Here is an 18,774-nt window from a genome sequence, read left to right on the forward strand (position 1 = left end):
TACATAAATGACATGAAAATGATGCAGGTCTGATACAGTCAACCATCACTGGTTGATGAGAACAAGTCTAGTACATGCGTTACTATTTTCCTGCTAATCTTTTATCCTATGCACGCTCTGGGAGCTTTCTTTAAAGGTCCCGTTCAGACAGCATACTTTGTCTTGGCTCTGTATAGCGGATGAATATTTGACACATTTACTGAGTACGTATTGCATATTCAGTTTCGGGGTAGATTTTTTTCGCTCCGTGCGAGTGCGCGCACGCGCGCGTCATTTTGGTCTTAGGTATAACAAAAATGGCGCACAGCTGTCGGTGGCGGTTTCCAGCTCGGCCCGGGACCGGTAGAAAACTTGGTGCCCGTAATCGGGTCCCTGCGCTCTTTTCTTTGCTGGAGCAGACGGTTTCTTCATTCGAAGGAGAATTTTTGACCGGAAGTAACGGGACAGGCCCAGTGGCGGGTCAGTTGCAATGGGTCACCCTAGGTTTTGACGCTGCGCTGCAGGTCTCTGCCACCCTCGGGACAAATCTTGGGAAATTTCTGGATGTCTGTGGGGAAACGAATAGTAGTGGCAGTGAGGTAAGTTGGAGAAGGAAGTAGGCGGGACGGCAGACGAGAAAATGAAGGTGCTATACACGGGACAGCCCTCCTCAATCCATCCCATATCTAGCCATCTGCTGTTGTGTGAGGGGCGGGAGGGGGCTTCTAACACCCCGCGCACATCACTGAGGCAGGGGCAAGTGGGTCTTTCAGTGTCCTTCCCTTACTCCAATAAATATTCAGCGGGAAGATAATGTCTGGGTGGTTTTTTTTTCAACCACCACTTTGCAGGCAGAGCGGGTGACTTGTTTAGGTCAGGATACGTGAGACAGGAGATGAGGTTGCCATCCTACCATTTCATGAGGCACAGTGTCCTGTAGTTGGGCACTGGGGTTTGAAGGTGGGAGACGTTGTTGGCCCAACTTCTTAGGTGGTACCCCGGTGTGGTATTGGAGCAAGTTGCGTAGTGTTTATATTATCGAAGTATGTCGAGGGATGAGATGCGAGATTTCCCTGGAAGTTGTGTTCCATCATTGCGTGGTTCCCAGGGCCCCACCCTCTGTTTTGGAGGTTGCAGGGTGCAGCATATCGGATTGGTTGAGGGGAATGTCAACAAGATGTTCGGAGGGTCGCATCTGCAGTACACACTACGGCCATGCCTGCTTGCAGCATGCAACACATGCTTTACTCAAGTCTGTAGTTTGATTTAGCATCTACCTTTCCAGGGGTTTATTCACTCCACCATTGTTAAGCCAATCCATCGTTATCTTTTACTCCTGGTCCAGAAGCATTTAGGCTACACTGTAGAGTTATCAGTATAGTAGTTCCCACCTAGCTTTTGACAGAACACTAGGGAGGAGGATATGATGGAGTGTGAATTAAACCAGCTTGACCCCCCCCCCCTCCAGCACATTTTCGGAAGGGGGTCATTGGCATAAGATGACATCGGTTATTGCAGCACGTTTTCTTTTTTTTTAATCTGTATTCAAAACAGAGAAATAGATTGTTTTCTGCAAAATGAAAGCACATTCTGTTGAGTTTTATGCAAGATTTCTTTCCTAGCGGTACTGAAATAGAGTGAAGTCGATTGTTTTTTTTTTAGTGGAATTTGACAGCTGTCTTCTCGTTAGGAATTCCTTGTATGGTGGAGAGAATGGGTGTTGCCTTAGTACCTGAGTGTCAGGAAATACTGTAAATGTTAATGTGGCACTTGTTTTTTTTTTATTTGGAACTGCACGAGTTACTTTGTACGTTTTACCACGTGAAAAATGCGTGTTTGTACGGGGACAAGGAGAACCTTTGCTTTATTGTTGATTACTTTAGATTGTTAAAAAATGGTCATCTTACCACAGCTAGCACTTTCTAAAGACATGCGGCTTCATATTTTGTGATTACAGTTTTCATTCTTAATTATGTTAGAAATGGATGATAAAGATATATCATTTACTGTAAAAGTTTTAAACAGGTTACAGCATGGAAGATGCGTTGCCACTAAAGGCTGTCCTCAGCAACCACACAGATTACAGTTTGTGTGTTGAAGTATTCTGACAAGATGCTATGAGTGTCTATCAGAAACTGCACCTTGTGTAACCTTTGACAGTTGTCTGTTAAGCAGTAATAAGCTGCTGTTATTTGGTTGTGGTTGATCAAGCTGATGTAAGCAAGTCACCCTTTGAATTAAAAACTGTGACCAGTATATCCTTAGCTGTTGATGTAGGGCAGCTGAACAGGGCTGGTATCAATTTTGTAGTCATTGTTTTCTAGACTTTAAAAAAAATGGAAAGTTAATTCATATCATCAGATATGCTTAATATGTGTGAAATGGCTTCAATTTATCTTGGGTCAAAAGTTATATTGCACATTTTGCTGAAGATTGCAATGCTTCTGTACCTTTTGGTGAATTTTAAACCAGTGATCACTTGGAGAAAACTTTGAATTCAGAATGTAACTGATCATAGACCTATTCATAGTGTTTTAGTATGCATTTGTGTTGTTGCAAGACTTCATAACACAGGTGTCAAAAAGAAAAACTTTCAGAATCTGAATTGTTGATTCTTAAGTTTTTATAAGTGTTGCCCTTCTGCTTTTCAGACTTTTCACTTTGGTTATTTTTACTTGTCAGCAAGAACTTTGCTTTCTGACATCTGTATTGTAGTAAGCAACGTTGCCATTTTTGCTTCACCTTGTAAGGGGTTGTGAACAGCATAGTACTTCTGAATAACTAAAGGAGTGTCTTTTAAATGCTGAGGCAGAGCTTGATCTGGTGCATTCCCGTTTGCATGTATTTTAATGGAAGGGTACTTTAACAGAATTAGGAACTGTGAGCACAGAGGATCCATCCAAAGGCCTTTATAGTTGCATGTATAGAGTTATGATTGGATTTATAGTTCGATTTCAGTGAAGTATGCCACTGCTGAACTCTGCAAGAAACTTGGTCAAGGATTTTAAAGTTGGCAGATTTTACTTGACATTAAAGTGCTATGCCTTGGTGGCCACTAAAGGAGGATGGGTTGAGGAACAATGAAAATAATTGTAGCATGTGCTTATGCTAAAGCAGTATATTTAAAGATGGCTTTTTGTCCATATGAAACATGCCTAGTATGGCATGATGGAAATTAAGAGCACTGTGCCAGGTTGGTGTGAGTACCTGATGTAGCCTTTTTTAAGAAGGTCTCAAATTATTGAAAAACTGAAATATGAAAATGTTTTTCGGTTCTTATGAAATAGCCTACTGTGGTTGGTGTCATAATTTTGTTTTCATGCGTACCTAATCTGAGCAAACTTACCAATACCTGAAATATTTTGCAACAGATTGTTCAAGTGTTAACTAAGCATGCATATTTCTGTAAGATTTCAGATGGTAAATTTTAAACAATTATGTTAAGTGTGTCCTGACCTAGAGTGTGGAGTGCATCCCCCCCCGGACTCTTGGGGCATTTCATACCCTTGCAAGTCAGGGGTATAGGTATTTGGCTACAAGAATTAGCGGTGCAAATCTTTGTATGATGATAGAATTCTAGAATCATTGGCTGGAAAATGGTTCAGTTTCCATGGTTGTGCTTCTGAAGCACCATTCTTCCTAGTAGAAGGTTAGAAAAATCAAATGAAGTGGAATAAATGCAGTATTGTGCTAAGGAGGGTCACATAGGGTTTAACCAATGAAATGGAAGACTAGTCCAAGCAGCAGTGTATTTCGGGTGCCCTGACCAAGACTAGAAGTAGGGGATGTTGGGTCAGAAGGGATTAAGGCAGGCATCTTTCTACAGTGTTTACTAAACTCTGATATTTTAAACAAGAACATGGGTCCATGTACATTAAGAGAAAAACAAAGCAAGCACTAGTAAACATTTTTCATTAATTTGTCCATTGTACATTTTCTTTTTAACAGTTATCCAAAGCAAAGGGTAAAAACATCACAAAGACAAACCATTTAGTAAAAATTACAAGAAAGACCCAGTAAAGCTAGAGTCCTTCTTGCGGAATACCTTAATCCACTTGTAGTTGAGGCCTATGGAATATATGCAAATGCTTATAAGCTTTGTTTCTAAAGAATGGCCAAACAGTCCACTTATGCTGTATAGGCAGACTCAAAAAGACAAAACATGACATGACTATAGCTAATGGGGTTAGACTTTTTATTGGCCTGAGTGTAGCAATAAAGATTTTTTAAATAAAAAATCATGAGCAGTCAGAAGCCATGTAGCTGAAACATTGGTATGTCCTTAAGGGGTACTTTGCATGTATCTCATGGGCCTCCAGTGCAGAGGTTTTAAGTTATTATCATTATTAAATAATGACTATAAGATATTTATGACAATATTAACTAACAGAATGAAAATACCACTATCCAAAACAATAAATAATGATCAAACTGATTTATATATCATAGACATGCACATGACATTATTAAAAGGATAATTTCTCTTGTAGATTGTTAGTAAAGAAAATAAAGAAACACTCATAATTGGTTTGGATGTAGAGAAAGCCTTTGAGTCCCTTAATTGGGAGTATTTATTAAAAATCCTAATGCTATTTGAATTTTCTGCATCCTTTGTTCATCTCCTAAAGAATTTATATACAAATAATTTAGCGTATTTAGGTCGTTTTACCTCTGAACCTATACATATAACAAAAAGGCACTAAACAAGGATGTCCCATGTCACCGATTCTATTTGCTGTGGCTATTGAAATATTGGCAGATTCAATTTGTAACAATATAAAAGTCAAAGAAATTGATTGTTTATGAACAATACAATTTTAAAGTAATGCTATTTGCTGATGACATATTACTAAAATTATCTAACACACAAGAGACATTAGAAGAATTAGATATATTAATTGACAAGCCTTCTGTGGAAGGTTGGGCGCCGGGCTGGCAACTCGACACCGTAAAATTCCACTGCCAATTATGAGCGGACAGGTGATCCGCTGTGGTGACCCCCTAACCGGGAAAAAGTCGAAAGAGGAAGAAGAAGACACACTGAAGACTCTAGCTTTTCTTGCAGTTTTTATTTTTCACTCCATCATTGCATCATAAGCTTCTCAGTTCCTGCCTTCCCTTAACCTTTATGCCTCCTGAACATTTGTTTTTCATGTATTTGTGCCACTGGTTTCTTGTGGAAAACCTCCTTGGACATAGTAAGATTAACCCAGTTGACAAAATGCAGATAACTTTAGTGTGTGTCAGTGTTTGCTTCTTTTGTTTATACTACAGAGTGTACTTGAAGATTGCGTTTAACAAGGCCAAAAATGCATGGGTAACTGTATTAATGTTTTCCTAGGAAATGGAATTGGTTCTGGAGTTAGCTTGTTTAAAGTCCAAGATTCTTAATTGTAGCTGGGAAGTGGTGTTTATAAGTAGTAGGGAGATGAATGAAAAAAAAAAAAACTCTTGAAAGGTGCAATAGCAGTTTGCGCAGTTCTGCATGTTAATCCTCTCAGAAATGCTTACCTACTGACTTATCCTTTCTAGAGCTCTTTCTCTTTCACTTTACAGCACAAGTTGTAAGGTAGACACGTACGTACATATGAATACCTGTCTAGATTTCTGCAACAGTTACGCCTCATCATACAAATCTAAGCAAACTTCTTATTTCATGAAAAAATTTGCAACAGTCTGGAGTCTATGCATGCGTATTTCTGTAAATTTTAGATGACAAATTTTAAATGATTGTGTCATCTGTACTGTAAACCTTTTCATTTTGTGTAACCTGTGCTTGCTGTTGAGTTATTTTTTGTAAATACATTCATGCCTTCTGTCTGAAGTATTTCTTCCCAGGCCTCAGATAAAAAAGGGCAAAGCCCGGTGAAACCATACTGGTGAATGTCAGGAATCTCACTTGTGGATCTTGACATTTTAATAATTAGTGTAAAATTAGAGGGTGTACTCTTCCAGAACTGCATCCCGTGGTATTAGTTTTGTGGTAGTAGGTCTCTGGTAATGGTAGGAAAATTAATAGAATGCCTGTAAAAGGTATTGTGTGTGTTTTTTTTTTTTTTTTTTAATATCATCTGCAATCAGTCAGCCACTTCACTGAATCAATCCTAAGTAGTGCACTGTCAAAGTACTTTAGGTGCGGATTATAAATAAAACCAAGTACAAAGCAAGTGTATATTAATAAGCTTTTATTATTTAATTGCAAAGCTGAGGATATTGGATGATTGTTAATTATGTGGTTTATAAAAGGTGATTGTAAGTGAATGAATTCATCTGACGAAGTTGAAGACGAAAACGTTTGTTCAACATTGCTAGCGTTAATTCTGTGTTGTGTTGCTATTATTAAACTGTTTGTGATCTACCTACTGGGTCCGAGGTGCTTTGTATTTGGTTATAGTGATTTTTTTGCACCTTCCGTGAGTCTGTTTACTTGTAGGATTATAAATAAACTTGCAATGCTGTTCTTTTTGGGAGGGTGTTTTGTATCTCTCAGCGGGTGCTTATGGTTTGTCTTCTTCTTTCGGCTGCTCCCGTTAGGGGTCGCCACAGCAGATCAACTGTTTCCATTTCCTCCTGTCCTCTGCATCTTGCTCTGTCACACCAACCACCTGCATATCCTCTCTCACCACATCCATGAACCTTATCTTAGGCCTTCCTCTTTTCCTGTTACCTGGCAGCTTCATCCTTAGCATCTTTTTCCCAATATACTCTGCATCCCTCCTCAGCACATGACCAAACCAACGTAATCTTGCCTCTCTGGCTTTGTCTCCAAACCTTCCAACCTGGGCTGACCCTCTAATATACTTATTCCTAATCCTGTCCATCCTCGTCACACCCAGTGCAAATCTTAGCATCTTCAACTCTGCCATGTCAAGCTCTGACTCCTTCCTTTTTGTCAGTGCCACTGTCTCCAACCCATATAACATAGCTGGTCTCAAAACCCTCTTGTAGACCTTCCCTTTCACTCTTACTGGTACTCGTCTGTCACAAATTACACCTGACACTCTTCTCCACCCACTCCATCCTGCCTGTACTCTCTTCTTCACCTCTCTTCCACACTCGCCATTACTCTGAACTGTTGATCCCAAGTACTTAGACTCATTCACCTTTGCCACCTCTACTCCCTGCATCCTCACCATTCCTCTATCCTTCCTCTCATTCACACACATATATTCTGTCTTAGTCTTGCTGACCTTCATTCCTCTTCTCTCTAGAGCATATCTCCACCTCTCCAGGGTCTCCTCCACCTGTTCCCTACTCTCACTACAGATCACAATGTCATCTGCAAACATCATAGTCCACGGGGACTCCTGTCTGATCTCGTCTGTCAACCTGTCCATCACCATTGCAAATAAGAAAGGGCTCAGAGCTGATCCTTTATGTAATCCCACCTCCACCTTAAACGCATCCGTCACTCCCACTGCAGACCTCACCGCTGTCACACTACCCTTGTACATATCTTGTGCCACTCTTACATACTTCTCTGACATTCCCGACTTCCTCATACATTACCACAACTCCTGTCTAGGCACCCTGTCATATGCTTTCTCTAAATCCACAAAGACACAATGCAACTCCTTCTGACCTTCTCTGTACTTCCTCCATCAACAACTCTCAGAGCAAACATCGCATCTGTAGTGCTCTTTCCTGGCATGAAACCATACTGCTGATCACTAATCATCACCTCCCTTCTTAACCTAGCTTCCACCACTCTTTCCCATAACTTCATGCTGTGCCTGATCAGTTTAATCCTTCTGTAGTTACTATAGCTCTGCACATCACCCTTCTTCTTAAAAATCGGTACCAAAACATTTTTTCTCCATTCCTCAGGCATCCTCTCACTTTCCAAGATTTCATTAAACAATCTAGTTAAAAACTCCACTGCCATTTCACCTAAACACCTCCATGCTTCCACAGGTATGTCATCTGGACCAACAGCCTTTCCATTCTTCATCCTCTTCATAGCTATCCTTACTTCCTCCTTGCTAATCCATTGCACTTCATGATTCACTATCCGCACATCATCCAACCTTCTCTCCCTCTCATTCTCTTCATTCATCAATCCCTCAAAGTACTTAGGTGCTTATGGTTTGTAATGCTGGGAACTGGAGATGCTCACAGTGGAACTTGTGAACATGATGTTGAACAGGCTTTCCATACGCTCTGGTTCTCCGCTTGCAAGAGGCAGCAAAATCAGTTTATGGGGGCTAGACTTTCCGGTCTTCACATCTGTAGTCTGATCTCCTCTACATACTGTTGGAGCGACCACCAATTTTTCGCATTGTAGTTAAAAGCAAGAGAGTATCAAAATCAAACTGTAGTGGACTGGTTGCAGAGAGTGATAGTATTAGTTTAAGAAGAGATTTTTATAGCCAGTGGGAATATAAGATGCCTACATTGGGATTGCTTTACGTTCATTTTTATAAGCTTTGTTGCACAAGAGTTGGAGCTGGTAAAGGGTTTTAGCAGGTAATGCTCGGTCACTGTTTTTTTGCATGTGCTCAGCTGCTATTGATTTTTCACTTCAGTTTTCCCGTGTCCCTTGTAAAATTTTATTGTCCACCAAAAGTATATATTAAGCTACATCCTACTTTGGTACTAATGTCCTTACCTGATTTATATGTGTAGCCTCCTGTTTTGTCATCACCACTACACTACCATTTGAAATCGTGTGTAGATGTTTTGTGAAACCTCATTATGTATTATGAAGGAACCATACCTTTATATGAGTATATACCCTGTATGTAATTGTAAGTGATCTGTAATTGATGTTTGCATTAATACTATCTTATTGAGGAGCTTTTCTCCCCGGGTCTCCGCTGAAAGTGAGCCACTAGCTCAGTCGGACAAATGTAAAGTAAAAGTTGCTGATGTTAAAGTTATGACAGTAACAGATGTTAGTTTCATATTTATTGTTCAGAAAATGCATGTTGATGCAAAAGATGCTGTATTAAATTGTAAGTGAAACAGTAATGTAGAGAAGTTGTTCCTGCTTTTGAGCCTCTGTCCCACCATTATTTTTGGCTCTTTACAAGTCTCGAGCAACAAAATTGAGGCGTATGCCTCCCTTAACCTATTCCTAATAGAAGATGATCTTTCTCGTTCTCTATTATGCATTCTTGCATTTTGTTGCTACCTTTGAACTTGGAACTTCTTGTGGAAAAACTTTCATGAGTTCATTCCCTGTTTATCATACTTGCTCCTTGTTGGTTGTAACACAGCTGCTCAGTTTCCTTCTCTCTACTTTTGGAAGTGTTGGCTAAACTGACTTACCTATGGTATGGTTCTTGAATGTTTCTGTTTTGATCAATTTCTTTTTAAGGATGCAGTGTATTCTTTGAAATTATTTAATTGGTGCTGTTTGGAAATACTTCCATCATTTGTGGAGGTATGATGGGCAATAATGGGATACTTCAGATGTGTCTCCACCTACACAAAATGGTGTACTCAGATAATCTGATTAGTTGTCAGTGACAGCAAGATCATTGGTAAAATATACCCAGCACTTTGTGTCTGTTGATGGAGGGGAGGCAGAAGTATGTGGTGCTTTAGTAGTTGTGGTATCCATCTTTGAAAGTTACAATTGTAAAATAGTAGTCTTGGTACAGAAAGCCTGAAGAGTTTGCACCTGTAGACATGTTTGATTTTTCATAGCTTGACACTGAGCATGATATTTAGCTTGTGATTCTTTATAGCTGTGCTGAATAGACATTTGTGTTCATTGTATCTTGCACATTTTTTTGAATTTATAGCATGGAGAAAGGTCAGCCATTTATCAGAAGACAATTGCCTGGTAGTCATGTCTTGCAGCAGCAGATCATTCATTATTATGTTTGCTTGTGGATCGTAGTTCATGTAAATTTAGTGTGTGGTTTAGCAGATTGTATTCAGAAGGACACTGAGTAGAAATGATGTGGAGGAAGGCTACTTTGGGCTCTGGCTGTGTTGTTTATCCAAAGCTTTGTCAAAGGTAGTAGGTCCGATGACCAAACCTAGGCAGAGTACTAGTAAGAGTACATCCAAGGAAAGTCAGGATGAAAGAGAATATGTTGTCCCCTTTTTACCTCGCATCCTTTCCAATCCCATATAGCTTTCTTGCCCTGCGAGGCACCATCTTTAGATCCAGGATTCTACCCCCTGGCTGCTCTGCGTACCTGGCCCTAGTGTCCTTAAGTAATTTGTTCTGTTTGTTTTTTTAACTGTTTCACTAATCAGTGAAGGTCTAATGGAATTGTTTTACTGTTGGTTGACATTTAAGTTTTATAAATCTACAGTTGTTAGCTTCTTTTAATGAATGTACAGTTGCAAGTAATGTGTAAACGCTCAGCTGTTATCTGCCCGTACCACGTGGAGTAATTGCAAGCTAACCCATTTGATGAATGAGCTGTGTAATTAATCTTTACTGACTTGCACTCATAGAGGGCTCTAAAGCAAATAATGTAATTACCTTAGCTTCCTTAAGCTTAAACACCTATAAGGTTCCTTATCAATTAGTCTTGGTACGCTGCTTTGCTAAATGTTTTTTCACTAAGATGAACCTGCTTTATGTTCCTATAATCCTCTTGGTGGCAACTGTGGCTTGTATTTTAACCTCTGGGTATTTGCGAGCGTTCCATCGTATTTTCACTTACTATAAGTGGTACGAGTAGGTTGTGCACACCCCTCCCACAGTCTGTAGTTTGTTTTATTTCATTTTAGCTGCTCTCAGATGGCATCGGAGACCATATGAGCGTTTGTACTCCATTACAACAACCTCAAGTAGTGTGGGCTTACCCTGATTTCCTCCACTGTATTAATGTAGTAACTGTAAATGTGAGAGGCCCAAGTGGCACTGCGAGCACGTCCCCTTATAAACATTTAATTGTTTATTCCCTACTATACAACCCATCTGACTATATTGTGTACACTTTCTCACTTGTAGACAACTGGGGAATTATTTCTTATTGAAGATAGCACTGCTACTGTTTTCATTGCTTGAGGCTGTATGGAAACTTTGTAAGGTGTAGGAGCTGCTGGTGACCTAGCGGTGATAATAATAGTATTAATATTTGTAGACCAGGCATTAGTTTTCTAGGTATGAGACAGATTTAACCTAGACCCTGTGTTTATTTTGTTATACCTTCTGCAGCACATCTTTAACTAGTGAGTAATGCTTGCAGTTGCACTGTTTTGTGTGGGCAGAGATAAACGGTGATGTCGCTAGCTGCATTGTATGTGCTTTAGACTCCATTTGGTAATATAAGGTGATAATCCTCGTTTAAAAGGTGAATACCTCATTTTGACCTGTAACTGCTCTGTATATTCCTGTTACTGTTATCACCATCGCAGATTTATTTTAATTGCCTTAGCTTAAAGGATGCTTACCTTTAAGACCCCATGCTAGTATTTCCCACTGTGTCTGTAGATTGTTGGTGCATATGTGTAATTACGAACACATAGCTGCTCGTGTAAAGGGCACTTACAACCAGGATATTTAAACTACTTGTTCTTTGTGTCATGTTCCAGTTAGAGTTATGTTTTTAGTGAAGGCGCTTTAATCTGTCACTGTACTTTGATCTAGCCATTAATCCAAATGCTTTACAAGGAATGATTGTTTCAGAATTTATACTGTTGATTTGTCTTCCTTTATTACTGTATTTTCTTCCTTATGTCTAAGTATGTCTATTCACTTATCCCACCACTGTTTCTCTTTTACCCACTATTCTCAGGTTTAATTGTCCGCTACCTTGTAGCAATACAGTGGGACCTACCCAGCTGGCGAAAGGACCTGTGCAATCTACCCTTACAACAGATACTTAATTGAAAGTCTCTCACCGTCCTGTAAAAGATCCCTGTTACATAAAGAGGCAAGAAAGTACGTGCTGTCTAAACCTAAACACTTGCCTAATAATTTGTATATGCTTTCTAGCACACTACCTAGCCAGGATACCTAGCAGCCATACCCTACCTCTACCCCTAAAGGTTTTCTCTTTTACCTATCCTATCCTTCTACCCCTTACACCATCTATTCATTTCTACCATTGTACCGTCTCCTGCAACTGTTTCTTGAACTCCGCATACCTTCTACCGACCATCTCTGCTCACCAGCTTCAGCTGCAATTTCATCATTTACCCACTAGATGGCACCATGACCTAGGCTGATTCCTAGCATTGTTTGCCCTCACTTTAACTGGTGTAAGGCTCAGATCCTGCATTACTTTAGGACAGCCTAAGTATATTTTCTCCTGCACAGTCTGAGAAGCTCTTTCCTATCTTGCTATTATCACTCTGTCTGAGACTCCCTCCCAGCACCTGATACCCATCTCTCTACTGTCCCTTACCTTGCACTTCCCAGCTTCTTACCCCTCAATACTTGCCTGTATCTACTGAACTTTTCCTCAGATAGGTTTTCTGCTAGTCCTTAGCCGACTGTTTCTTCCCCGCTCGTTTGCCCTGCGGGCTCACTCCGCTCCCCTACCCTACCCCCAATTTCCACCCACTCCCAGTACTCTTACATTTTTACTTCATAAGACACTCCCCTTCCCATAATTGTCCAATTACTCATTACCTTTACCTAATCACTAGATAAAGACACTCCCTTACACACATTCCCCTCCTCACTACTTCTACTTCCACACCATCTCTATCCTTCCTGGCTTTCTTATCTATCCTATCCTGATACTATTACTACTTTACTTACATCTCTACCCATTCCACCATGCTTACATCACATCAGCCTAAACTTAAATACTTACTCCTCTCTCTTACATCAGTACACATACTACTCATGCTACTCATACTTACATGGTATGAAAACTCACACATCACTGCACCCCTTCAACCTTTAAAACAAACAATACCTACCACTCTGCCTACTACCCATAACCATGCAGTCATCATCTCTACCTCAACTACCTCTCCCCAAAGTATCATAGGCTAGCCCACATTAGTCTCCAACAAACCAGAAGAACACCATGTACTCTCTTCAAAACTCCTGAAACTCTCACATACATTACAACAACACCCTCTTCTTCATGGGGATATCCACCCTTACCCAGGACCTAACAATACCCTACTAAACCCCCAACAGCCCCAAACCACCACTCGTATAACCCTGACCACCAAAACTACTAACTCCTTATTGATATCCCATCTTAATATACAGAGCTTAAGCAATAAAATTAGTCAACTGCATACACTGTTGGACATATATTCCTTTGATATCCTTTGCCTAACAGAAACCTGGCTCAAACCAGGAAAAAAAGTTAATGAAGTCACCCCACCAGGATATAATATAATAAGGGCAGACTGAACTACAAAAAAGGTGGCGGTTTAGCAATCTTGTGTAAATCTAATCTAAACTTCTCTCTAGTAGATTTAAAACTACCATTAGATAATCGCACAGAAATTCTTGTCTCTAAACTCCAGCTCAATTTTAGCAAAGCTATCTATATAATATGCTTCTACCTACCTCATCCTCTCTCCCTCAAGAAACTCTGTTACTTGGAGACTTCAATATAGACTGGAACTGTTGTACTTCCAACCAACCTTCAATCCATATAAACCTGTATGGGTTTTCTCAATTTATCACCACCCCTACAAGAATCCATAAACCTACTAACAAAGAGAGTACATTAGATTGGATCCTAGTAAGAAACCATCCCCTCACTTATACTGCAGACACCCTACCTGACGACATTAGCGACCATTCACTCACCTATATAATTAGGCATAAAACCTCCTTCCCTAAACAACCTATCGTTAAACTATACGAAACAAGAAAACACTTTTAATGTTGTAAGTTTCCAAGCTGAGCTACAAGCCTGTGATTGGTCACCCTTAATGAAGCAGTATCCCATTTTAACTCTAAATTCCTACAAATACTGGAATACCATGCCCCTAGTCGATCCATAAGAACCAGAAGTAAAGCAGTACCATGGCTCTCTAAAGAAACAAGACAAAAAAATCCTAGTAAGAAATAACATCTGGTCTAAATGGAGATGTACTAAGAGCCCAGCTGATCACCAGAACTATAAACAGCATATAAACACCACAAAGCAAGCTATACTCCTTGACAAAAAAAAACTGCCTACCTTAAACTCCAAGACAGGCATCAGCAAACCCCCCAAACATTTTGGACTGCTAGTAACAGACTTTTACACCCAGGACACACAGACTCCCAACACTTACAGCACTTTCCCCAAGGAGATTGCTGACACCTTCAATACCTCCTTTACTGAAACTGTACAGTCTCTCGCAAATTCCTTACCTCCTGTTACCACAAGCCTCCCATTCTCCATGACTAGCAAACCCCCTATCTTTCAACTAAATCCAGTCTCTGCATCTGTCATCCACACCTTACTAATGAAACTTAAAAACCATGTAACCCATCCGCTGATCTCCTACCAGAGGAATACCTGCAAATTGCAGCTAAAGTTCTCTCCTATCCTATTTCCATACTAATCAATAGAACTATTACTGAAAGTTATATCTCATCTCTGGAAAATCTCACACATAATTCCTCTTCATAAGGGTGGTAACTCAACTGAAATATCTAACTATCGCCTCATAGCCCTGCTCTCTCCTGTAGCCAAAATAATGGGAAAATGTATACACCGCCAGCTACTTGATCACCTTCTCCTACATAACCTTCTAGCAGACTGTCAACATGGTTTTAGGCCATACCACAGTACTACTACTGCCCTACTATCCTTCACTGATTGCATCAAAAAGCATCGCAACAATAATAGGCTCTCTATTGCTTTGTTTATAGACCTATCAAAAGCCTTTGATATGGTGAACCATCAATTACTACTATAAATACTAGAACAATACTCGCTCAACATAAAGACATTACAGTGGTTCAAGTCCTACCTAGAAAACAGACAGCAAGCTGTTCTCTGGGACAACAACCTCTCTACTCTTCTTCCTATTACTCTTGGGGTCCCACAAGGCTCCATCCTAGGACCTCTCCTCTTCTCTATTTTTATCAACGACCTACAGCTAAATATTCCACAGTCTACCTGCATACAATATGCAGATGATTCCACATTAGTGTGGTCTGCCACCTCAGCATCCGAGCTCCAATCTATCACCCAGTCAGTATTTACCTCAGTTGAAAAATGTTTTTTTGCAACGTTGCCTCCTACTAAATGCCAAAGAAAACAAGTTACTTGTTTTTACTCCTACACAGAAGTCCCCTCCAATAGATCTAACAGTCAAATCAAGCAATGGTACTATAATTACACCTGATCCAACCAACAAGCTCTTAGGGGTAACAATAGATCACAATCTCAACTTTGACACACACACTAGCACTACAGTTAAAACTGTTAACAGAAAACTGGGCACACTATACAAGATAAAGTCCTTCCTCACCCCTGAAGCCAAAACCACCATTTCCCATACTCACCTGATGTCTACTCTCCTCTATGCTTCATCTATCTATACAAATCTTTCCAAAACTAACCTAAACAAGCTAGCAACCTCCTACAACAACATTGCCAGATTTGCTACTGGTCCACCATATAGAACTCATCACTGTTTAAACCTCAAGCACCTAGGCTGGCTTGAACTCCAAAACCAGCTACTATTTCAGCAACTTACAATTACCCACATGATTCTCTTTCACACCGATAGGACTCCTATTCTTTGTAGCATTGCAACTCCTTATAGAAATCTTACTACCCTATGCTCAGCAAATAAATTACAAACCTCCACCCAGAAATCCCTTAATAAAGCCGGGGACTCCCTCTTTTCAAATTCTGTGGGTAAGAGTTGGAACAAGCTCCCCAGCAACCTACAATTACTTTCATCCTTATCACTATTCAAACAGCAGCTAACAACTACACCTTAAAGAACATTGGTTATGCCCATGTACTAATCCAGATTAACACCAGCCAGCTATCATAATTCCTCCCCCCCCTACTACCCACTAGGGCATAATCGCATCCTGTTCATTCAGTTAATCTTGTAGTTTTTCTTATTTCCTTCAAACTTCATCAGACTTACTCTTCATTTTTCTAAAATCCCTCACCACTTGCTGATATTGTTCTAAGTCAGTGTTAACTCCTATGACATTTCACACTTCCTGATATTCTTCTATGTCTATGTTAATACTTATGCTACCTATGACATTTCACACAAACCTTGTCTAACGTAACAACTAGGTAGTACCTTTCACTCCCTCCTCTCTCTTTTTTTTGTCCAAATATTGCCAAACATTATTCCTCTTGTATATACTGCTCCATAATACTACTTACTCAACACCCTAACTTTTCCTTGTCTGTACTTGGTCAGCCTGCATCAGTGCCTCTGAATTGGGTCCTTTTCCCCTTTCTTTTTATTGATTTACTTCTCATCCCAAGGTACCCTGAAGTGGCCTGACCTTGTGCAGGTTTGTTTATCTGACCTGGACGTGGTCCCAGTGTTGACCCTAAAGTGGAACCTGCAGACCTTGCTGTGGCTCTAGCTGCACATTTCATGGAGAGTGCATCAGGCTCAGTGGAGGCCAGTGTGGCATTTTCTGACCAATATTGAGGAGGTCAGTTTTTGGATATCCTCCTGCTTACATCAGCTAAAGGAGCTCTAAAACTTACATTGGTCACCCATTGTTGTGGGGTTTGAGTCTAGTTTGCATGCCTTTTTGTATCAGTAACTATAAGAAGAATGTTGCACTATGAAATGGTGCAACTTTTACATTGAGTTTCAGTTTGATTTTTTTTTTCTTTCATGGATGGCATGGTGGTAATCCAGTATGTTCAGTGGGTATGATATGCCTTTCATTTGTATCCCATGCTTTGAGGTGCTCAGAGTTCATGGCAAAGCTGTTGGGGAAAGTATTAATATGATATCTTTCCTTGGTTTGCCGTCTATCCATCCTTCCACATCTGCAGACTGGTGAGTGTCGTGTTCTTTTCTTTTTCTGCTAGTGTTCTTAATGGAGATGGGACTAGATTTATTGAGGTGTGTGTGTGTGTGTGTGTGTGTGTATATATGTATATGTGTGTGTGTGTGTGTATATATGTATATGTGTGTGTGTGTGTACATACAATATATGATTCATGGCATTGATTGGCCCTGGACTGCTATGCTCCCATCACCCTCCTCTGCCAGCTCTAGCAAATGCTAGAGATACCAGTCTATCTTGTGTTGCCTAGGCTATAGTTAATGGCCTAGAGGGGGGTGAAGCCCTGGAGCAGGCACATTTAGTTGCATATCTGGGCAAAAACACATTGTCAAATGGTCAGTGTCGGGGATTTACCTTTGTATCACTTGGTCCAAGACTCCTTTAGCTCTACTGTAGTGTGTTTTTTTAAGTCATAGTCCTTGAAGGCCTCTGATACGACACTTGGTAATGGATGAATTTGTCCTCCCCTTGAACAACTGTTACTTGTCTGGATTTGGAGCATCTTTCCAATTGAATGTAACTTTTGTGTTACATACTCAGGTTTTCACATTTCTTAGTTAAAATGTAATATTTAATATTGTGTAGTGGATTCTGTATTTCTAGTCAGAATTGTGTTCATTTTGTATTGTAAGGAAAGCTGTTGCAAGGAAATAGCTGATTTTGTGGGAATCGTGTGTATATTTTCAGGGAAGAAAGTGTTCAAAAGGCAAATTCTTCACCTCTGTTTACAAGTTAGATCAACCATATTTTTGTAAATGTGTCCAAGCAGTTGAGATAAATTTAAAGTAGTAGTAATATTTTTGACAAGTTAATGTCATTGTATTAATTAAAATTGCCTACCTTGTACTGATATAAAAAGGGACTTATTATTTTTTTCTTTTGTTTTGGATAATGCCAAGTTTGAATTGTGTACCAGCTAAAATAAAGGTAGCATTTATAGCTGCTCTAACAGAAGTTTTCCATAGTGTGATAATGAATTGCATCATTTCTGTTTACTTTTTTAATTAAAAAGACTTCAATCACTTAGGAATTCTTAAGTGTTGAGAATAAATTTGGTTACTCAGTGTCCTGTGAAGCTCCCTTATCTGACACAACAGTGTAGAGTAGTTTGGATATAAAAGGGTATACATTTTTATCAACCTTTTCTTCTATAGCTACTCTAGCTAGAAAATGGAGGTATCACGACTAGACTGTAATTTGTCAGCTGCATTCAGTGAATGAGGAAGCACACAACACAGTAGTATGGTTCAGATTTGTATCCAGCTTTTGCCATGAAGAATAGGCTGTACTGTCAGTAGATTAGTAGTCGTCCAAGCCTTGAGTGTCACCTTTGCTGGCATTTGTTTTCACCATGCTGTCTGCTATGTCTGTGTTGGCATGCACTGTGGGATCAGGTGTCTGCCCTACATATTTGTATTTGTTGACATTAATATTCTTCAGTATGGCTCATTATAACTTCGCCCCATAATTCCAGGGAACTGGATTTTTTTTCTCCAAAGTCTGACTTCTTTATGTTTATTTGAACACTCCACCTCCATCTTTTTTTTTCCTGTAAGATTTACTGTCCCCCATGCTTCTCCCTCATGTTAGAGAAGGTCATCAAAGGGGCATACTCTCACTTGTGTCTTGGGGTCTCCTAGAGTCTGAATTTAAAGCAAAACATCTTAGAACCCCCTTTGGATTTGTAATCGGTATTTGAAGATGCACTTTCATCTCTTCTAGAAGGTTCCTTAAAGGTGGAAGGAGTGAATGGCCCTCAGGGGTAATCTGCAGTCCAGAGAAGGTTACAGAATGCCAGTAGATCTACCTTTTTGGTGATGTAATGAAATGCGTTGGGAAACGTCGTTGAAATACTCTGCTCTACCCCACAGAAAAAGTTTGCTTTGCTGTCTGGTATTCCAAAGCTTGAT

At 39.9% G+C, this 18,774-nt stretch overlaps 1 protein-coding gene across 5 annotated transcripts in view; it reads left to right on the forward strand.

Annotated features, from left to right (window-relative positions):
* Positions 1 to 261: 261 nt before the first annotated feature.
* Positions 262 to 18,774, forward strand: part of KMT2A (lysine methyltransferase 2A) — a 3,231,120-nt gene continuing 3,212,607 nt past the window's right edge. For all 5 annotated transcript variants that reach the window (XM_044080894.1, XM_044080898.1, XM_044080897.1 and 2 more), the window contains exon 1: positions 262 to 578. In XM_044080894.1, the coding sequence (XP_043936829.1) occupies positions 297 to 578 (282 nt within the window). In that variant the 5' untranslated portion in view covers positions 262 to 296. The remainder of the gene's footprint in view (positions 579 to 18,774) is intronic.

The sequence above is a fragment of the Protopterus annectens genome, chromosome 8.part0, assembly GCF_019279795.1.
Source record: "Protopterus annectens isolate FY-2018-M chromosome 8.part0, PAN1.0, whole genome shotgun sequence".
NCBI lineage: Eukaryota > Metazoa > Chordata > Ceratodontiformes > Protopteridae > Protopterus > Protopterus annectens.